The following is a 23,792-nucleotide window of genomic DNA, read 5'->3' as shown; positions in this document are numbered from 1 at the left end:
TTGACCGTGCAAAGGGAGCATAACCATTAGTCGTTTAATAGGAGACTGGTATGAAGGGTTCAATGAAATACTAACTGTCTCAATTTAATATATTATAATTTGATTTTTGAGTCAAAAAGCTTAAATAAGCTTAAAGCTTATTGTTGAAGGATGAGAAGACCCTATAGAGTTTTATAATTAATATTAATAGTTATTTTTATTTTATCTTTATTGTGTTAATATTAATTTTTTGTTGAGGTGACAACAAATATATAAATAACTTTTTTATTTTATAAAACATTGATTTATGTTTAATAGATCCATTATTATTGATTATTAGAGTAAGTTACCTTAGGGATAACAGCGTAATCTTCCTTCAGAGTTCATATTTACAGGGAGGGTGGCGACCTCGATGTTGGATTAAGATTATAATTAGGTGTATCAGCTTAATTTATAGATCTGTTCGACCTTTAAACTCTTACATGATCTGAGTTCAGACCGGTTTAAGCCAGGTTGGTATCTATCTTCAATTTCTTTGTAGTTTTTAATAGGAAAGGACCACTATTACAAGATATTCTTTATTGCTTGAATACTTATAAAACTATTTTGGCAGAAAAGTGCCATGAATTTAGAATTCATTTATATAAGATTAATTCTTATAAGTAGTACTTGCAACTATATGATGTTATTTTAAATTTTACTGGAGGGCTAGTTTTAGTCTTTTGTGTTTTAGTTGGTGTTGCTTTGCTTACTTTATTAGAGTGTAAGGTTCTAGGCTACGTACAAGTGCGTAAAGGGCCTAATAAAGTTGATTATTGCGGGATTGTTCAGCCTTTCTCTGATGCCATTAAACTTTTTAATAAAGAACAGACCTTCCCTTCAAGATCTAATTATTTACCTTACTATTTTTCTCCTGTTTTCAGTTTATTTATTTCTCTTCTTTGTTGGGCTGTTATACCCTTTTATGGAGGGCTATTTTCTTATAGATTCGGTTTATTATTTTTTCTATGTTGTACAAGTTTAGGGGTCTATACTGTTATAATTGCAGGATGAGCTTCTAATTCTGCCTGTGCTTTGTTAGGAGGTCTTCGGGCTGTAGACTAAACTATTTCTTATGAAGTAAGAATGGCATTAATTTCGATGTCTTTTATTTTCCTTAGTGAAGCTAATCCTCTTTAGCTTTAATTTATTTCAGGGCTATATTTGATTTGCCTTTTTAAGTTTGCCTTAATTTTTACGTCTGAATATGCAAGTATTCTGTTTATCAGCATATTGTTTGTAGTTATTTTTATAGGTTGCACTATAAGTTCAATTTTTTCTTTTTTAATTTAGTTATAATTTCTTTTATTTTTATTTGGGTTCGTGGCACATTGCCTCGCTATCATTATGACAAGCTAATGTATCTATTTTGAAAGAGTTTTTTACCAATTTCTCTGAATTATATTATTTTTTACAGGGGTAAAGCTATTTATTATATCCATAATAATTGAATGTATAAATTATAGTACAAACTAATAAAGTTCATTCTTTATCATGTGCTTTCAAAACACATGCTTCTTAAAAGCTTATTAGTTGTTTAACCGTTTGTTATCTCATCTCAAATTATTATTGTGATAGGATAAATAATTTAAAATATAGTACAGTAAGAATTTGTCCAGTAATAATATATGGGTCTTCTACTGGTGGGGCTCCAATTCATGTCAATAGTCCTACCATTGCAACTATACTTCAAAATAGAATTTGATTAATGGGATAAAATTGTAGTCCTCGGAACTTTCTTTTATATAAAGGTATGATGAACAAAATTGCAATTGATATTATTAGGGCAATTACACCTCCTAACTTATTAGGGATTGACCGTAAGATTGCATATGCGAATAGGAATTATCATTCTGTTTGAATATGACCTGGAGTTACTAAAGGGTTTGCTGGAATAAAGTTATCTGGATCTCCCAGTATATATGGGTTAATTAATGATGATATAGTTAGGCTAAAAATTAATACAAGGAAGCCTATAATATCCTTCCATTTAAAGTAAGGGTGAAATGGTACCTTGTCTATATCTCTATTCAATCCAGTAGGATTATTAGATCCAGTTTGATGTAAAAATAAAAGGTGTACTATCGTAGCAGCTGCTACGATAAATAGTAAAACATAGTGGAAAGTGAAAAATCGAGTTTAGGTTGCATTGTCAACAGCAAACCCTCCCTACACTCATTGTACTATGGTAGTCCCTAAATAGGGAATTGCCGATAATAGGTTTGTAATAACTGTGGCCCCCCAGAATGATATCTGTCCCAATGGTAAGACATATCCTATAAAGGCTGTTCCTATCACTAGGATTAAGATAATTACTCCTACAGATCATGTGTAAATAAATTTGTAAAATCCATAATATATATTATGACCAATATGTAAATAGATACAGATAAAGAAGAATGATGCCCCATTCGCATGCCGTACTCGTAGGATTCATCCATAATTTACGTTATGACAAATAGGATTTACAGTATAAAAAGCTAATTCAATGTCTGCTGTATAGTGCATCACTAAAAATAGTCCCGTGGCAATTTGTATAATTAAACATAATCCCAACAAATAGCCAAAGTTTCATCAGATTGAGATATTTGATGGAGTTGGTAGATAAACCAGAGCGTTGTTTCTAATTTTAAATAAAGGGTGGCTTAATCGTATTGGTTTATTCATTAGTTTTTACTGCATAATGGCCCTTGTAAGTGTTCAGTAATTTTTACTACTACCACTAGAGTTAAGAATAAGAATAATACTGCGGCCATAGTAATAAAAAGGGGGGTTAAATAAGCTACTAACTGCATATTTTCCTAAATTATCAGAATTAAAGTTGAAGTAATTTTCTGTAATATTAGTTAATAAGAAAGGGTCATTGATTAATATAAATATGAGGATCAGTGCTAAAATAATATATAATATATTAGACACTATACTATCTTTTTGGAAAAGTTCATTCGAGGCCACTCTAGTCATATAAATAAAGAGTACTTATAAACCCCGAAGAAACACCAGAAATAAAATATACGAAAACCATGCATTTGGTGCAATATTAGTTGCAATCAAACATATTAGGATGGTCTGAGTGATTAAAATAGCTCCTATTGACATAGGGTGTTTTATTTTTCTAAAGGCAATTCTATTAGCCCTGCTAATTAACCAAAGCAAAATTTGTCTGATGCAGAGAATAGTTTATATAAAATATTAATTTTGGAGATTAATGATGAAAAAGGTTTTCTTCTCTGAAAAAAAAGGGAGGGTGGGAGTTAAAGGATAGATCATCTCTCAATTCTAATTTACAAGACCAGTGCTTTGTATTAAATTACTATAACTGATTAATGATAATAACTTACTATTATATATTTTATTTTTTATTCTTTTTGTTGTCTTTTCTTTTATAAGTAAACGTAAGCATTTACTTTCTACTTCATTAAGTTTAGAGTTTATAGTTCTTGCTATTTTTTTATATGTTTGCGATTCTTGTATTTTATGTATCTGACTTATATTTTTTTATATATTTTCTTACTTTTAGTGTCTGTGAAGGAGCCTTGGGGCTTTCAATTTTAGTTTCAATGATTCATAGTCATGGGGTTGAATATTTTGGTGTTTTTATTATAGTTCAATGTTAAAGTTTATTTTTTTTGTCTTGCTTGATCCCTTTATGTTTTTTACAAATTATTGATTTGTTGTGAGCATATTCTTTCTTGGTTCTTTTTTTTATATAACTTTTGGTATAGTATTCCCTTTTGGTTCTTACTCGGGTTATTATTTGAGTAGCGATGTTCTATCTTATGGTTTAATTTTACTTAGCTTTTGAATTTGCAGTTTAATGCTCTTACCCAGAAGCGGGGCCTCCAAAAGCTTCTGAGGAAAAGTGTGGTTCCTGAAAATTAACAGTTTGTTTTTAGCTGAAGGTGCCAAAGGAATATAGCTGAGAGTTTATATTGAAATAGGGGATTCCCAACGCTGGGAACTACAGGATGTGTTCCAAAATTAATTCAATTATTTTTCTTTTAAGTAATTTATTGAAATGATTTCCACAACCACTTAAAATTCTTCAAAGTACTGTCCTTGGGCCTCCACACATTTTCTCCAGCGACTCTGCCATGATCGGTGCGAACCCTGGCAGGCGTCTTTTATTTATTTATTTATTCAGTATAAGTCCGAAAACAGCACATTTTGGCCTTTACATCGAACTATTAACAACGATAACAATGGTCACATTTACAAACACCCAAGCCCTAGATGGAGCGAAACTCACCCAGGCGGGAATCGAACCCGCGACCCTTGGAATGGCAGACGAGGACGTTACCCCGCCGCCACCGGGGCCGGCAAGGACGTCTCCCAAGGCCTTCATCACAGCTGATTAGATCTCCTCTATGGATGGAAAACAGGTTCCTCTCAGGCCTGCCTTAATCCGAGGGAACAAAAAGAAGTCTCCTGGGGGGATGTCTGGACTATGGGGGGGGTGAGGCAGCATTGGCACCTGGGGTTTAGCCAGGAACTCGCAGACTCATAGTGTGTTGTGGCAAGGTTCATTGGCATGATGGAGTTGCCAGGTAGCAACTATGCCTGTATATTTTGCTACCTACATTTTTGGCTTCATATGTATTTGCAGTATTATTGTTATTATTTTATTATTAGGAAATATACCAGTTAAAGTAGATTTGTGATTGACGCAGAAGCCAAATATTTGTTTCTCCTAACAAAATACAAGCCAACATCCTACTCTATAACAGGGCACTCTTCATCACTTTATTTTCCTTCCTTCCTTCATCCCATCCAATATCCCTATCCTATTCCTGCCCTTTCCTTGTTTACCTAACATTCTCTCCTCTATCACCATCTTCAACATTCCACTGCCATTCAGTTTGCTTTTCATTCGTTTTCCTGTCTCCTTATAATTTCTCCCTACAATGCCCTCTCCTCCCCCACCATAACCAGCACTTCCTCATTTGTTTTCCTTTCTGTCCACTTCATCTTCTCCATTCTTCTCCACACCCACATTTCAAAAGCCTCCAATATACTTCTATCATCCTGCTTCAGTGACCTCGTTTCCATGTCGTACATAACTGCGCTCTGCGTCAAAATTTTGACTAACCTTTTCTCAACATCCTTACTCAATGTGCAGTCTTCAATTCCCTCCTCCTTGTGAAAGCCTCTTTGCCTAGCGCAATTCTTCCGCTTACATCCCTACTACTTTGACCGTGTTGGTCCAAAACACTTCCAAGATATGTAAACTGTTCTACCTGCTCTAGTTTTTGCCCTCCTATTTTATTGTTAAGCTTATCCTTTTTCTTTCTTGAAAATCACATAACCTTTGTTTCCTTAATCTTGAATATAATCCCATATCTATCGCGCTGAATTTCCAATTCACTCAGCAATGCTTGTAATCCCATGGCTGACTGACAAGCTAGAGCTTAGTCATCAGTAACCCTAACTGATTCCATGAAACTGTAGAAAATGCTGTAACAGGAACTTTTTTAACCAAGTCACCCACTTATTATGAATTACAATATAACAATTTCAGAGTGTAAAACTCATTCTCCTTGACCGGCATTTGAACCCGGATCCCTCGATGTCCCGCCAAGTACTTTAGCCAGTTAAGCTATTGAGGCATCCTCTTACACTCTGAAATTTTGGGGGCTTTAAAGCAACAAGATATTGTGACGAAATACCAAGCATACAATGCCACAAGCATTTGTAGTCATGTGCTAATCTCAATAGTCCACAAGGATACAACCAACTTTAAACACAATATTGTTTTTACCTTTGACAAATTCCAAGAAACTGTCGGAAAATTTCAGAGTGAAAGAGGACACCTAGATAGCTTAACTAGCTAAAACACTTGGTCAGATATTGCAGAATACGGGGTCAAATCCCAGTCAAGGTGGATGATTTTTACACTCAGTAAATGTTGCATTGTAAACTTAATTGATTTTACAAATTTCATTCCAGTTCTTCCCCTACCTCTTTCATTATTTCCTCCACATATACATTGAACAGCATCGGTGATAATGGACAACCCTGCCTTTAAACCTCTTCCTCTCATGGACTCTCCATTCCCCACTCGCACCTGAGCAGTCTGAGACATGTACAGGTAGCGGATTAGCCTCCTACCCCTCCAAGCTATTCCTATTTTCTGCAATATTAGTTTTAGTTTTTCACAATTCACTCGATTAAAAGCCTTTTTGAAATCTATGAGGGAAATATATCCTGCTTGTATTCTATATTCCTCTCAATTATTGATCTAATTACTGCAATGGCATCATGTATGCCACTCCCCTTTCTAAACACAAACTGATCAACCCCTAAGAAATCATTTTCCCTGCTCTCCATTGTGATGATTCTGAGAACCACTTAATCAGCATGGGAAATCAAATTTACTGTCATGTAATCCTCACATGGTGAAACCTTTATCTTTTTCAGAATAGTAACTAACACTGATCTCACAGTCTTCCAGCCAGATTCCTTCCTCATAGATGCTACAAATCAAGCCATATACACACTTCCTCCCACATTTGCCCTAACCTTTTAGTAGTTCTGCAGGAATATTGTCTACTCCCATAGCCTAATTTGATTTCATTTCCCTTAATACTCTTTCTATCTCATGGTCAAGTATGCCTGGACTTAAACTGTCTTCATCTATGTCATATTCTCTTTCTATGTTCAGCCTTGTTGGCCTAAGTTGTTACCATACAGTTCTTCTATATATTCCTCCATCTCTCTGGGATCTTTTCTGTTTCAACTATTTATTATCTTACCTGTCTTTTCTCTGACTGTTAGCACAGATCTTCCCTTCTCATTTCCCAATAATGATTTAACCTTGTTGAGTAGCACACAAATTTTACCCTTCTTCTGCAAACTTTCCATATCCTCGCACTGTGTCTTCCACCATTCTTCTGCTTCTTATGCCTTATTTGTTGCCCGTCTCAAATTATTATTTTACTCTTTGTACTTCCTTCTGCCTAGCTCTGTATTTACACTCATCCATTTTCTTCTCTCATTTATCATTCTAGTTAAATGAAACAGTTTCTGGCGTCACTTGGTGGAAATTCTTCATATTGAAATTAAATTTAAATTTAATTTCAATATCATTCTAATCACCTCATTTTTGAACCATAGTTTCCTTGTCCTTTTCCTATTCACAGTTTCTATACTTTCTTTTGTGGCTTTCGATATAACGTTTTTGATTTATTTCGATTTTTCTTCCATAGGACTGAGCTCTTATCCCTAAATCATGATTTTCTTTAAAGCCTGCTGATACTCCATCTTGCCATTCTAGTTAATGCTTCTAAAATCCATTTCAAAACTCAACCCCCTTACCTTATCTTTTTGAATTGGACGCTACACTTTATAAGTATTAAAATGTGATTAGAATCTGCATCTGCTCCTGGTAAGCTGTGCAAATTGATCACACTGTTTCTAAACTTGTGCTTAACCATAATATAATCTGATGCATTTCTGAGTCATCTGGCATTTTCCATGTGTACCTATGCCTTTTGTGGTGTCTAAACCAACTGTTGGTGATGACTAACCCCTGTCTCCTGCAGAAGTCATTTGCTTTCTCCCTGCGGTCATTCCTCTTGCCTAAATTGTAGTCCCCTACCTCATCAACATCTATTCCTTTACTTACCATCACATTCCAATCCCCAATCACTATCAAATGTTTTCCGGCAAGAACACGTGCGATTATGTCCACTAACTGATGGTATACCCTATAGACTTCTTCTTCCTAATGATTGCTTGGTGGCATTTATACCTGAACAATGACCAAGTGCATTGGTTCTGCTTTTGCCTCTACTTGTAATATTCTATCTGTTGCTTGAGCCATGTTGACTATGCTTCTTCCTACCTCTTTATTCAATATTATGGCAAAATCTCTCTGACACTTGTCCCATCCACCGTATAACTAACATTCCAGTTATCCCCGCTGTCCTTCCATCTCATCTCACATAGACCTAAAATATCTATATTTCCACTACCCATCTCTAGCTTTATATTCTCTAATTTACCAGTCCTCAGCATTGTCCAAGCATTCCAAGTTCTTATTTTAACTAATTTGGTCTTCTGTGCTGCTCCTGTCAATTTCGCTTTGCAAGGTTTTCATCAGATGAAGACCACAGAAGCCTTGCTTCTTCCGCTGCTGGGCACAACACACAGCCAAGTGCTGTAGCTGCCAGGACTCATTTTCTCCATACTGTCCATCTAAAAATCATGGGATTGATAATTGAGGTGATATGTAGTTGCCTTCCTCAATAGTGTTTTGAACATGACATTATCATCCAATGGCCACCACCCTGAGGTCAGACACCTTTGCAGCCGCTTCACTTAGGAACAGATGCTTAGCAGATGTTTTTTGTCTGGCTCCTAGCATTCGACCTATCTGTCATGTGTTACCGTATGAACAGTAATTATTATTTCTCCTGCCAGAGCAACTCTAGGGGTCATCAGAACACACAATCCCTTTCACCACATCAAGGTTTGTATTCCATGGGAGGGGAAACTTGTATTAAAAAACCATAATAATGCCAAAATTCATTCCTACCTGGTCTATGGAAATGTCTTCTGGGAAAACTCTAGTATGGCAATGAAGGCATTTTCCTCGCAAAATAGGTCTATAAAAGCAATTGTAAATGCTCCCATCAGGTCCCCAGGAAAGCCACTATTTAAGTAACAGAAATTAATGACATGACACCATCACTCAATGGCCTCCCCACTGGGGTCAGATGCCTTTGCAGCCGCTTCACTAAGGAACAGATGCTGCATTGACTACCTTTCCTCTGGCTCCTAATCTTTGGCCTATCTGGCATGGGTGACTCTACCAGGAGCAATTATCATTGCTCCCACCAGTACAGCTCTGGCATTTATCGGAATGCATTAGCCCTTCTACCTTACCAAGGTTGTAGTCCATGGGAGGGTATGTGCAGTATATGCACATTGTAACTTTTGATGAATAGTAATGTTTGAATGGATTTTTGTGCTGTCATGTCCATTATAATGTAATTCTTGACTTTTACTAAGAAAAGATGCATGAAATTTTTAAAAGCGACTCATATTTCTATCAAATTTTTCATTTAATTCTCTATGGTCAAAATTTTATGTACCTTTCATTTCACCTTCTTAGAGATTTCTCTATAGTGGAATTGTGTTTATTCTTATACATTTGTATAGATTGCATAGAGGATAAACCCTAATCATTTCCTTATAACTTAACCATAAGTAGTGGATAATGAAAACCTGTTAATTGTTAGGGGAACTTTTCATGTACATATTAAAATAATGTATAGAATAAAAAGCATGCAAAGTAACTATAAAATCTTGATCAAGTTAATGCCAGATAGAAAAAGGTTGGAAGACATAACCCATGCTGCAGTTGAAAATATAAATTTTGTGTGTCAGTATATATCCTAGCATGATCTTAGACAAATGTGTAATATAAAATTTGAATTTTATCAAATGGTTAAATATTCAACAATGGTAATTATACACCTCACTTTCACACAGTTGTGTCACAGGTCTCCATGGTTTACATCCTTGACGAGGTGTAAGGATTCTATGCTGGTTAATGGTGGGTATACCTCTAAGATGCTTTTTGCTGCATGAAGATACATTTGAATGACAGAGTTTAAAATGTTAAAATGGTACACATTTATGTGGATGAGCTTTTCTTGTATGTTAGTACATTAGTAATGTGCCCAAGAAACTGGAAAATTATTAGCCCTCTCCCTGGAGACACCTTGTATATGAATTCTTCTCATATGAACCATACTATTAATGTGATTAAAATATATTCACCCTGTAAAAATGTTACAATATGAAATGTAAATATACACTGTGTTCCATTATTCTTTGTGGTAAAGTATCTGTCGAAAAAAATGGCAAACATTTACAGAAATGCAGTGACAGTAAGTTTCAATGGAGTCATTCGCTAATATGCATTTAAATGCAGAAATTTAAGTGTGAAAACATATTGTCTTGAAAGAATATTGGGCCTCGATCCCTTTAAGCTTTGCTCAGTACTTCAGCCAAGGAAGCTGCTGAGGCATCGTAGTGGAAAAGGACACCTCAGTAGCTTAACTGTCTAAATCCCAAAAAATATACATCCGAGGGATTCGGGTTTGGTTCCTGGTCAAGGCAAATGATTTTTACTCTTTGTAATTTCTGCATTTTAATGACAAATTATTTACACAATGGAGGAATTTCTCCATAGCTTATTCCCATTACCCCTATTTATTTGCATCTGAATGCTCTCCATGCCTTTTTGAGGCTATTATGTCCCCAGTAGTAAAAGTGTAAGAGACATAGATGACCTTCCCAGGGATAGTCATGTCAGATCTTTCTCTCAATGCTTTAGTTTCAGTCTTCCTCATTCATGTGATGAATGCATTAATCAACCTGATGGTTGTTTTGATAGCTTAGGTTAAAGCTCACTTAAAATGAATTACAATGTTGAACCAAATTATCCCACGTGGAAATGGGTCACTGTGCTGTTTTTTCTTGGGTCAGGAGAGGGAAGGAATAAGTCAATTTATGTATTGATATTTTTCGTTCACACATTATCTCTGAATGTGGTCACAAAATAAATATGACCTTGGATACTACCAAGACATTTGAAAGAGAGTGCCTTTCTAATGAGAGGTCAAGTTTTTCAGCTTAACTGCTTATTATCAGATATTTAGTTATAGTAGAAATGAAGTAATTCAAAGTTATGTGAAAGGGAGTCAAAGTAATAATGAAAGCTAACAATGTTTTAGCAAAGTAGTATCCATTCTGCTTTCCTTATCCTCCACTAAAGTGTGACTACTTAAAGAACTTATGATTGGTATGCATTGATAGCAATGTGTGTATTGAAATTAATCAACTCCATCCCATTTCTAGTGTGATTCTTTTATTTATTATGTAAAAAATGATCTCATAGTAATGAGATAAAATACAAATTTGACGTAAGTTAACATGCATGCTGCTTTCATATTACTTTATACCACGCTATATGATGATAACTCATTCATTTTTCAGTTGTCTTTTTCTTATTGTTGATATTAAGTCAGCACAATAATAGCTTAGTTTAAGGCTCACTTGATGTTAATTCTACTGCTTATTCGATAAAATTTCCAATGCAAGGCACTCGTCTGTAAAACAAATTTATGATAATAATACATGGAAAAGCTTTACCTTTTACATAGACGCTTTTATTCTTTCTTGTTCTCTGGATTGCACCTTTCTTGTTCTACGGATACTTAAACATAAAATGCGAGATGGTTTCTTAGGAGGATAAAGAGGTGGTCTATACATGCTTTTGTTTATCAAGGAAGTACAAAAAATTTGATGAAATCCCCTACATCTGCTGTTATTACTAGCTTCGCTGTGGATACGTGTACCACATGTGGATATGAATACGTTAGGCAAGGAATGTTTTTCGTTAGTATTTTTAGTAAATTAGGTATCCTGGCGCGTCATTGCATCACATTTTCCCCCACCAAATATAATGTGTAGACAAAGGTCTACTGGATGTAACGGTAACAATTCTCCTCTGCGCAAGCTTTGTTAACACTCCATGAAAGCGTATGATCTCTGTTGCACATGAATACCCTTCTGTCCTAATTCCTGCATTTATTTTAGTGCTAACATTTTTAATAGGACTAGGAGTGGGAAGGAAGGGATAGTCGATGAGAGGGATACGTATAAGACATCGGAACATTCTTATGTTTTATTTTCTGGGAGGGTTACGTTAAATGTAGGCGAAACAATAATAATAAAGCTCAACTTTCAAACATGTACACATCCCGTGGAACAATTTGATGGCGATAATCATTTTTTCGTGAAGTATTAGATGTAGTGTTGGTCGTGACATGAAAATATAAATTTTAGGCATTAATCATTGTTTTCTACTTCGTAAAATAAAAACAATACCTGGGTAAAAAGAATAGATGCAATGATTCCGGATGTTTGCTCGGAACTTATTTCGGCATCGAAAAAGATTATTAAAAAAAAAGAATATTAACAACAAATAGTTCGTTAGTTATCGGTGGGCTACTCCTTAAAAATAGCGCTTGATAAATAGTTTCATTTAAGGCTTTTCGAATTTTATTTTAACAGCTTATAAATTATATTAATCCCATTTTTACAAAATAACGCAAAATGAATTGAAAGTAGAATTTAAGAAGATTCAAATACGTTCGTCGCTACTATCGATCCGTTTTCGATATTGATAGGTTGTACGGGTCAGTTCATTACGTCCGTGTTGTACGTTGTGCGCATCATATTAAGTCTGAATTTAAGGTCCAGAAGTGTTTAAATAGTATTTTCTGAGATGGCGAGTGACCTAAGCAGTATCGTTTATACGCCTGAAATGGAGTTCGAGCTTAAAAGCATTGTGAATGAATTAGCCGGGATCGTTAATACCATAACGCCAACCATCGGCTTTCAGCCTGTTGATCTCAATAGTCCCCGGGTAAGATTTTTGTTGAATCGTTATTTTTCGCTATTGTTTGATAAATGTATTGAATTATTATGTAATTTCTAATTATTTTCTGCGGTAAATGATAATTCTGTGATATCTATGCTTCGCAGTATGCTGCCTTTGTGGCGCAGTATTCCCATATTCTATACCCCCCCTCCGAGGATTCGGTGTCAGGTGAAGGGCCAGTAGGCACAGATCCACAGCTTGCATCAAGCCCCGTATCGGTGCAGGCCATTGGCAAAGAATTAGAGAACCTTAGCATTGGAGGAACTGTTCCGTCGAAGAATGGTATGGTGGTTTTCGTTGTCAATCACTTCGGACAAAACTCAGTCTTGTCCTGTCAGTGGGACTGGTTTTTACGTTGGATTAGCCTTTAAAACTTCTCTCGAAGTTAAAATTTGTTACGAATTTGATTAAATCTTTTTGAAATCGTGAATCGAATTTCAGCCGTTTTTGCAAGATGTTAGCATTTATATTTTGATTACTTTAAAGTTGAAGTCTTTGACAATTATAATTTTAGTGTCTTTCCCAAGGGAATTTTGCAGCCGCAGTGTAGCCATTCTTTATTCGCTATGAACTGAATGCTTCCGCTTAAGCTACTTTATATTACTTAAAATTATTGTGGCGTATCAAATTGTAGACCGATGTTTTCAATTTGTTTATTCCTTTCAAAAAGTTTTTCTTGTCGATTAAATTTTAGAAACCCCGGCATTGCCCGCTTCTGATAATTCAGCAGTCGAGGAGCCCGATATAACGTCCGTGCTTCCCAAAGCACTCATAAAATTGTTATATGATTTGATAATTGAGTCAAAGAAATTGTCATTGTCAGCAGATCTCGTCACTGCGCATCTAGCACGTCTTCTACGCAGCGTAAGTAAATATATATGTTTTAAGTGGATTTAGGAATGTTTTACATCAGTATCATGCTTGTGTTCGTATTATCCATTTTTTACTGTAAAAATCCGGCTTCATTCTTGTGTGGGCAATCCATGAGCGGTTTCTGTACTCGAGGGTTTTAATTTGCATGAATTGTAGTTTCTATTTTTCATCTCATTTCATCATAATTCTCTTTCTGTTTTCCTTCCATCAGCACCTCCAAAGAAAAATCAAAACTGGGCGCCGCTATGGCAGTCGATGCCTGGCGAACAGATATTTAAAATTACTTCCTAATCTAGTGCAAGTGCTATTCCTTTGGGGCACAGTCTATCTTTGCATGTGGTCAAGCCCTCCTTGTTGTCGCAAGTCCCTAGTATTTCCTTCTTCCAGGCAGTAATAAATTTCCTAGGCTTTTCAGCTATCCTTCACCCTTCATTTCATCGAAATGGCATGTCTCTGAAGGTGCACCTCATTAATCCTTCATTTAATTTTTAAATCTGTTGCCTTTCTAATGTCTTTAGTCTTCGAAATTTCAGTGCTCAGACATATATACACAGACAAGATCCTGCTGCAAGCTTAATGGATTCATTATTCCCTACTGCTTGTAGTTTGTAGAACTATTTACTGCTTGTAGAACTATTTACTGCATGTACTTTTGGTCTCCTCATTGGGGCCAGCAGGTTTGCTTCTTATGAGAATATATGTTTTTCTGTCATCCTTCTCATTAAGGATGTAAGTGCAATTCTTCCAACAGTATACAATGTTACGTTAGTTGGCCAATTTCATTTAGGGAATTAATTTAGAATTTGTTCATTGTTTTTAAGAAGCATTGACTTAGAAACCATTATTCACTTTATCCACATTCTAATATATGTGCTTACTGTCTTACCTATTTATTTATTTTGATTTAATTTTATATGCTTGTATTCTTCCGTTACTTATAACGTTTAATTTAATGCAAGATTCTTGAATTGGTGATGCTCATTAGATGAGGTTCCCCTGTATTTTATATTTTGCAGGTGTTATTGTAACATAGTTTAGTAATATTTTTTCCTTACTTACCAATCCAAAATGTGACAAGGGTCATTCCATCATCAGAGTAAATGCTGTACTGTGTCTGATAGTTTATTAACGATTGGGAGTTTTAAAGTTAGGATGAAATAATTTAATTTGAATTTATCACTGCCATTTTGAATTCTTGACAATTGTCTTTTTTGTACATTTTGCAGTTGTCTGATCTGCCTGCAGAGGCTTTGGAGGAATGCAGAAGTGGCGTTATTCAATGCTGCGATACTTTCAACTCCATTGTCAAGGTACTCTTTAATTTATGGACCGTTAATAATGAATGGGTTTATCCTAGAATCATTATACTTTTAAGTATCTCATGTGGTCCAAGTAAATGTATCCAATAGTGAAGAGTACCTTTTACTTGGATTCTCCTTTATATACTGACATATTGTACATATGCTAGTTCAATTGTGTAGCAGTTCTCTCAGATTGAGGAAAATTACCATCAGAATATTTGATATTTCGTGAAAAAAGGGGAGTAGTCTGCATAATCATATATCTGGGCCCAACAAATACATTCGTTGAGATATTAACCATGTCTTAATAAATTTGTCATAAGAGCAACCCACCTGCAAGTTTTTTGATCCTTGGCCCAAAAAGAGGCTATGGTAGATGATCTGGTACTTCTGATTTGATGTTAAGCAGTGAAAAACAATATCTCGACTTTGTGCAGATTGCCTAATTTTTGAGCAAAATTTTACAAGGCTTTTGCACAAACGTTGGTTGTCCAAACTCCCATCAACCATGCAAACCCTTAAACTCATGAAATGATTAAATTTTTTGTCTTCATCCCTCTTAACATTCTTCTTAATGCTGATAATATGTCGTGCAGATGTTCCTGTCGTGTATTTCCTCCCCGGTTGTTTTGGGTAATGAAGATTCTATTTTACTGCTCAAACTAATAACCTTTAAACTTATGAAGAATAGTCAGTGCCTTGATGTGCATAAATTAGGGTGATGAGTAGACTATTCAAATAAATCCCAACTGCATCAAGGTGGGCAGTCTTCCACTCATTTTCAATAGAGTCTGAAAAGTTTTCCTCTGCATAAAAGGTCAAAATAATCATTTCCTTCGATATGTTGGAACCCTTGAACCACCATCTTAGCCTTAAACCTTTTTCATCATCTTCTAAATAAAGGGTCATTTATTATTGATCACATTATACCTTAGGTCTTTGCACCATCTCCCAGATAACTTGATCCCTCATATTATGCAGTTTACCCAACATTGTGGCACTCCACTCTGCTGCTTGAGATCCAGGAATTGTCATTTTTTGACACCACAATAAAGTTAGAGCAAGGTAGTATTCACCATTCCCTGGGTATCCTTTCCCTCCCTGTTCTCCTTGATAGGACTGCTGCCTTCCCTGGATTCTCCAGTCATGTGTTTTGTCCCTCCCTTTGGACCTCTGGCCATGCCACAGGCACTTTCCTTAATTAGGCACTCATACAGTATCTGTTGGCCTCCTGAAAGGAAAGTTTGCCTAATTCTTCGACTGTAGTTGTTGAGACACGTAGGTTTATGCCTGATAGGGAAAAATATCCTCAAAATCTCAAGTTCCTTCCAATCAGCATTGTCCTTTTTATGGTATCTCACAGGTGTTACTCTTTGATGCCATTGCCATGCTAGAGTAGTCAACATTCCTTGGCTCTTGGCCCCATTTTTGAGTATCTTGTACCGTGTCTATGTGAGGTACCCAAATTTTGTTTTGTTTTTCTCATCCCTCTCTTGCAGCTATCTTCCTGTCATCTCTATAGTGCCTTACTATTGAAAAAAGCCAAATATATATTGTGCAGTTGTTAAAAGATGGATCATAAAAAAACTAGTTTGATGGAGGTACCATATTTCCTGGCCCATAAGAAGCAATTTTTTGCTCCAAAATATGCTCTAAAATTAGCCTGTATCTTATGCGCAAGGGGTATACTGGTATAACTTTGACCTATAAGCAAAAGAAAATTCGTAGGGAAAATATTTACTTTTAAGTATTTTTTTCTCACATCAAGCATCGTACAAATGTCAATATTATCACTGTTTTAAGTCAGGAGTAAGCAACAGATATTTTTAGCAGAGTTATAGGATATTTCCTCTGGGAGGGATTACCCTGGTCTATCTTTTACCTCGGTTGTTATCCTTTAAAATTAATTAAGTTGCCAACACTTCTCTATTATTATTTGAATGAAATTATTTTTAGATAAGAAGAAAGATTTCTTTGAGAAAGATTTTCACAGAACACACCCTGGTATTGGATCTTATTTCATAATGAATTTATTCATTATTGAAGAGGCTGGTGAAGGGTATCTATTGATATTAAAATAATTGAAAATGATATTAATTTAACTCAGAAGGGTATGTTTAAAAATATGTGTTTTGTAGGGAATTACCTCTGATTTAATCAACTTAATAGCCTGTGTCAACAGGGCTGATGGCCTGTCATATAACAGGAATCTGTGACTTATTGGCAAAGGCACAGTATGAGTGTGCATTTACCTCCATGAAAGCCGGACCCTATGTGGGAAAGTTGACAGTTTTAACTACTGCCATCAGGGGAAGGGGGTGTTCATGTAATCCAGTGTAATTTTAAGCAATGGTTTGGCTGACTGGTTCCTCTGGCAGGCTGTAGTATTCCTATACCAGGATCCCCACCCATTCTATTACCCTCATCCTCCTCACTCTCTCATTCTGTTACACATTTCAGTGCCAATGCCGTAAATATTGTGTCTTATTCCTTTGGCCAAAAGTCAATAGAAAATTATAGCTTGTCAAATTGTAGCGTGTGATACAACAATCATTGTAGCAATGATTGTTCTATCACACGATTAGCCTATGTTATCGGGGTTTACTCTTATGATTTTTAATATTTATTTTTCAGTCAATTTGTCGAGTGATGGACAAGTTTGAAAAGCAGGGAATCACTATAAAATATATATCTCAGCTACCGGTTCAATTGTATCCTTTCAGACTTAGCAAGTATATTACATATAGTCATTTGTAGTCTCTAGTATGTTGTGATAATGAATTCATAGCTTTGCCTATGCTTTTCTTGCATTTTCTCTGTGTATTTTTCAATTGAAATAATATGTTCTGAAATTACTCTGTCATAGCTTGTTTCTTAAAGGTTGTGATAAGATTGTTATAGTTTACAGCTTCTTTTATAGCATTTAATGTTTTTAATAAACTTTTCAGTGGCAATAATTAGGTTTAATTGCCCCTGCCTGTTTTGTATCTGCAAACGGCTGTAAATTGAAATGCAATATGGTGTGCAACCATTGAAGTAGGTGGTAGAAAACAATGCCAAATTGAAGAGCACATATTGAGGAGTTGATTACTTTGATTATAATGGGTGCCTATTTTAAATCATCATCACTAGTTATTAATCTGAGCATATGTCATTAGCAGCTTAACAAACCATTTCTTTTCTTGCCTGTGTCTTCATGCCCTCTTCGCTCCTTGTGGTGTTGTTTTTAATTTCCTGATTCACACTATTAGCCTATTAGTGTTCCTACGTAATTCTTCCTCACAATGTTTCTTTCAATTATTGGCTTCAGTGAAGTATCATGCCTCGGGATATGTACAACTAATTTTCCTCTTCTTAGAAGTGACCTCTGATGCTTCACTCTTTTAAATGTATTTGTTTGTACATCTCTCTCTCTAATTTATTTTCATCTTTATCAATATATGTCCACATGCTCCAACATAATTTTTATACTCTATTCCTTGTGGCCATTAATATATGTTTGTTTTGATGAAGAGCATTGTTTGTCATGGCCATTCCATTTTCTTTATTTATCCTGCTTCTTCTATTGCCAATGATCTTAATATTTTTAATGCATATTGAAGAAATTTTTGTTTTGATCCTGAAGTATTGAATCAATCAAGCAAAGACAGCAGTATACATGATGATCAGTTTGATAGGTGAGGGTTTTGAACATCTACTACTTAACCAAACTACTAATGAATTTTACACATTGGAGTATTCGGTTCAGTTCTCTTCCCTGTGCCTCCAATTGTGTCTTGAGAAAAATATGGATCCTCAAGTTTGACCCAGGTTGTTTTTGGCTGAAGGTGCCCAGAGGCATGTCTGTAATTGAAACAATGGCCCTCCAGTTAGTAGCCAAGTGATCTACGACCGGAGTGTCGGACCAAAATTTTTTCTGAATACCACGCCTTATATTCTTTGAGCAGGGGCTTCCCAGAATCATGTGATGCTGCATGTTTTTTGCTTGGATAGGTTAACATGCATGTTCATAGAAATTCCTAGCAACCCATGGTCATTATCCATTGCATAAGAATCCAAAAGTTGCTTGTCATAGTTTATGCTTTGGATTTCTCAGTAACTTGTAGGTTTTCTCCAGAGGCTTCTCTCATCGCACACTTCCAATTTTAAGCTGCAATTGTGTTTTCATGATGAAATAGTGGAAGTAGTTTGATATTATTGGCTCTTTGCTGTTACAAAGAATAGATTTGATTCTGCTCTTGGAAAGGTGACAATTTCATTTCACTCTCACACCCATGTAGAAAATGAAGCATATTCTGACTGTGGGAAGAGGCTGTTTGAAGAATGTTCTTGTTAATATTTGTAAGAGGAATTGAGATAACCTGGCTTAATTCTATGAAACATATCATTATTATTCTTGTCAAATTTTGTATGCTGAATATTTTTAAATTGAGGAAATACCTTTTCTAGAAATTTATGCCAAAATATTAAATGTAATCTTTTTGAAATTTGTCATATTTTGAAAATATAGGTATGTATATAAGCCTATATTTTATCTTGTTGCAAATGGGTTTTAATGAGTTTAAAGCAATTTTCTTATGTATTAGGGTACTTTTTAATGAATTAGTTTTTTGAGAGATATTCAGTGTATTTGATCCTTAATTCATTTTCAGAACAAATATTGTAATGCTCTTGGAGTTGATCAAAGAAGTAGTCAGTGGCTAAGTGGAAGTTCGCTGATATTTTATGGTGAAGTGGTGATTTTCATCTACATTCTTTATTTTTCCTGCCTATTTTGATCCAATGTATGCGCATTTTCAATTTTCTTCCATCTGATTTAGATTACATTATGTGCATTTAATTTGAATCCCACAACCATTGGTGGGATGACACCATTTAATATTACTTGCGAGCAGGGGGCTTGGATATTGGAGTTTATAGCTGCTACACAATTGGTTGACGGGGCTATTTTTGGAAGTTATTTTGATGGGTTCTCTGCCATTTAAATTCCATCAGAGCATGCAGTATTGCAGCTCCCTAGAGATATGTGTTGTACCAACCCTTAATTGGTAGGAAATCTAGAGTTGTTGCACTTATATGTGGTTCCTTTTAAGTGTCATACTGTCACTATGATAAAATCATTAGTAATCTGATGTATGTTATTACAAATGATTTGTAATCACTTTGGTGTGGTCATTGTTTAGGGGCATTCTCCTTACTTGTATCGTAGTTTCATCTGATACAGATAAATGGACACTTGATTGTACGCCTATGTAATAACATTTTCTTCAGTGTATAGCTAACTCATTAGGGCTTTCTGTATATCCTGAAAGACTCTTCAAGTATCCTTAATTGGCGCAGGTAAACCCATATATACTCGGTGTCATTACATCCAACATGTTATCAATGTCAACATTTAATTTGGACCTTGATTGCGTGCATTATATTCATATTTTAAATTTTCATTGAAGCAAAGTTTATGATTAGTTATTTGTAATTGAAATGATTATTATGATAAATATATGACTGTTATAATGTATTCATTGGCTTTTGCTAATGAGATTTTGTATGAGCTGTTGAGTAATGAAGCCTTTTTTGTTTATGTTTTTTGACTTAATCTCTATAATGAGAAGAAAGTATGTTCCTTTCATTTCAATTTTTGAGAGATTCTCTGTATTTTTGTCTACTGTGTATTCATGTGCATTTATGGATCGTATAGAGGATAAGCCTTAGACATTGTCCTATTAATCACCTAGCCCCCTAGTTATGATGACCTAGTTCTAGTCAGCCAAACTAATCACCCACTCTCCATCAGTATTAGACAGGGAAGGGGAAATTCCATAAGAGGGATAGGGGTCATTTTCACATATGAAAAAATAATTTTGTAACCTTTTTATCTTAAAATTAACCTGAAAATCTTGCTAAATTGATGGCTGATAGAACCATTTAAGAGACTGTAACTCACATTCCAGTATATAATATTTTACTAAGGGGAAAAAATGTGTCCTAAAGTGATTTTGGACAATCAGGTAGTATAAAATTTGAGTTTAAATGGGCAGTAAAGTATTCTACCTGGGGAAGCCATACCCTACTCCCATTTAGTTCTGTCTCTCTTTGGCAACCTTGACCAGGTGTATGGGCTCTATAGTAGTGTAAATGTTTGTGTACCTCTATGATGTTTTGCACTGTATAATGATAAATTTAAACAATGGAGTTTATTTTAAATGTTACATATGTACACATATCTCTGTGTCTTTCTGCTATAGTAGTGCATGATTGGTGTGCCAAAAAATCTGGAAATTTAAAACCATCTACCAGTTGATGAGTATGAATTCTTCTTATATGAGACAGACCATTAATATGTCATAAATGTATTCACACCGTGTGGATTCCAAAATTATTTCTATTAATGTATTGTAGTAAATGCTTAATAAAAATAAATGGCAATTGATTTACCCCTTGAAGGAATTTATTTGTGATTCATTCTCATACCCCCTCCATGTTTGGGTCCATTGCTCCCCATGGCTTTGTGACAGACTGACCCCAATATCTTAAGCATTCCTGGCCTGATTGCATATGTCTCGCATTAGTTTTCTAATTTTCCTTTGCCACTGTCATAGCAGTATAATTTTGTCTAAGTAACTTTTCTTTAAATTACAAATTCACTTTGCAAGCCATGTAAAGGAAATTGATGACCCTCCCAGGGATACTTTTCTTTCAAATTACCTTGAATGCTTCAGTTTCAGCCCTAGTCTTTCATGTGGTGACCTCAATAATCAACCTGATGGTTGTTTTGATAGCTTACGTTGGAGCCCACCTATTATTAAGTACATTGTTGTGTGAAATGCACTTATGGGTGATTGGGGCCCTGTTCCTTTCCTTTTGCCACATGTAGTTTTCCAGGAAGATCTGATACTTGTAAAACCACATAGCTTGGTTGAAGTGGAGTGTGTCCTTAGTTGACGACCAAAATCAAACCCAGGCGCTCCAGTCAGTTGCTCAGCACTTTTCGTACTTGACTACTGAATTCCATGGTAATTCATTTAATTCAATACTGTTTTTAATTGTAAAGGTTATGTTAAGCAAAATTGTTGCAGTAACATTTCAACAAATGTGTATTACTATTTTTAGTCTCGCGTAAGTGTTAGGAAGTTTTTTCCATTTTTTAATATATCCATTTCTCCTTGTCTGTTGGGTATATATTTCCTTTTGATTTATTCTGCAAGCATAAGTTATAAGAGTAATGATTCTTCACTTGAAAACAGTGTGGTCAAGATAAATTCTTTTCATTCACATGCAAGGCATAGGACCATGCCCAGTGATTGAGCCATCTGCTAAGCTTTTGAGGATTTAAAGATGTTTGGATGATAGTGTTTCCCATCTAATTACTGAAATAAAGTGAGATGGAAACTGCTTTTAATATGGAATGTGTTCTTTCAATGGCGAAATACTATATTAGCCTTTATTTATATAGGGTCCTATTCAATACTCATTTCAATAATCTAAGTTCTTATCAATAAAATTCAACTCAACGGTCAACATGATAGCAATAAGGGAAACAATGCATTGTAATTATATATTAGGAGTGGAACTTTGATGGTTAGATCAATATTATGATTTCTGTGATATAATCTTATAATGTTGTTTTCTTTTTTCCCTAAAGTTTGTAATTAAAATGACATTTTAACGAGAGACTTCATGACTCATTATCTTATAGTCATTATGTACTCCATGGTTGATTGCAGAAATATGATGAGACATGTTTTCAATGAAAGATTTATTGAAAAAAAAGTTCAGATTAAATGGTAGCTTATCCTGATCTTTTTGGGGCCAAACAATTATTATTAATACATGAAATGGATGCTAATCCAGACTGGGCTCGACTGGCCTCAACCATTTGGGACAGACCTTGTAGGGGGCTGTTCATTTACAGGTCATGAGATGGCAGCAATAAGTTACTCCATGTAATTAAAATGTTTTTGCAAATTAGATCAGAATGTATTCAGGAATTTTTCTCGGGTTTCCAACCGGGTCAGGTTTCGGAGTACCGACGTTTCGATGGCTGACTCTACCATCGTCTTCAGGGTTGAAGTGCAGAGCATGGAAATTGCACTTCAACCCTGAAGACGATGGCAGAGTCAGCCATCGAAACGTCGGTACTCCGAAACCTGACCCGGTTGGAAACCCGAGAAAAATTCCTGAATACTATTTGCCGGGAAAGCCTGAGATCCTTCATTAGATCAGAATGTGGTCGCCAATTAAATTATGAACCACTATACTGCCTAGATATTTTTTCACCAAGATCACCATCCTGAGAGAGAGGGTCTCTCTTACTTGAGATCAGATTTTTCGGCTAAACCAGCCCCTATTGGGCATGAAGTCATGCTTCTGATCATACCTCTCTTGGCCCAAGGAGTACAGCATGAAGTTTTACTGATAATATGCTTCCAAGTTCTTGTACAAAGTCACTGAGCACTTGTTTTTTCTAAATAGCCCCCTTGGTCATGCGTCATGCATGCATGCCTTTTCATACTAAAGTCATTCAAGGGTGGATATTTTTTCTCATTGCTTCTGACGGTTTAAGTCTCCTATCTCCAATGATTTGAGTGAGCTACCTGGTTTTCTCAATGCTATCTTGGCTACCCCAGTCTATGCTGTCTACCCCATATATCTATGCCTGGGTACCACAATGATTTGGTTCGAAAGGTTAATTTTTTTGCTGAATTATGGTTTAAAGAGAGAGATAAATATAGTGATGCAGAGCAGTGGGCATAATGAGCTCCTCTTGATATTTATTGCTATTTTCTTCCGACTCACAATTTTCCATGCATCTTGATTTGATTCCATGTGATGAATCGTTAGAAATATTACATTTTTTATCAATCTAGTGTAAGGTACTCCTGTATCCATTTTTTACTTGTTGTTACCTTTTATACATACAGATGCAGCTCAGAAGTGGAATAGAGAATAATAAGAATAGTCATGCCATCATTATGTGTCATAAATCTGAGGTTTGGTTTGTTGCAGGTCTCCAAGCTGTCTGCCTTGCTCCATTCCCATTATTATGCCCTTAATGTTCCAATGTAATTATGCTAACCTATGTAGCTAATTGATACACAAAACTGCAAGGTAAAATAATTGTCAAACTCAAATATCTTTTTTTA

The 23,792-nt window shown here is 35.4% G+C and overlaps 1 protein-coding gene across 1 annotated transcript; it reads left to right on the top strand.

Annotated features, from left to right (window-relative positions):
- Positions 1-12,207: 12,207 nt before the first annotated feature.
- Positions 12,208-21,079, top strand: LOC139685751 (uncharacterized). Its single transcript, XM_071582820.1, has 6 exons — positions 12,208-12,460; positions 12,580-12,757; positions 13,170-13,339; positions 14,575-14,658; positions 17,284-17,360; positions 19,302-21,079. The coding sequence occupies exons 1-6, from the start codon at positions 12,320-12,322 to the stop codon at positions 19,351-19,353; spliced, it is 702 nt and encodes a 233-aa protein (XP_071438921.1). The 5' UTR covers positions 12,208-12,319; the 3' UTR covers positions 19,354-21,079.
- The last annotated feature ends 2,713 nt before the right edge of the window (positions 21,080-23,792 follow it).

Source organism: Hetaerina americana, unplaced genomic scaffold (genome assembly GCF_022747635.1).
Source record: "Hetaerina americana unplaced genomic scaffold, ioHetAmer1.1.p SCAF_12, whole genome shotgun sequence".
Taxonomy (NCBI): domain Eukaryota; kingdom Metazoa; phylum Arthropoda; class Insecta; order Odonata; family Calopterygidae; genus Hetaerina; species Hetaerina americana.
This window is presented reverse-complemented; position numbering and strand designations above follow the sequence as displayed.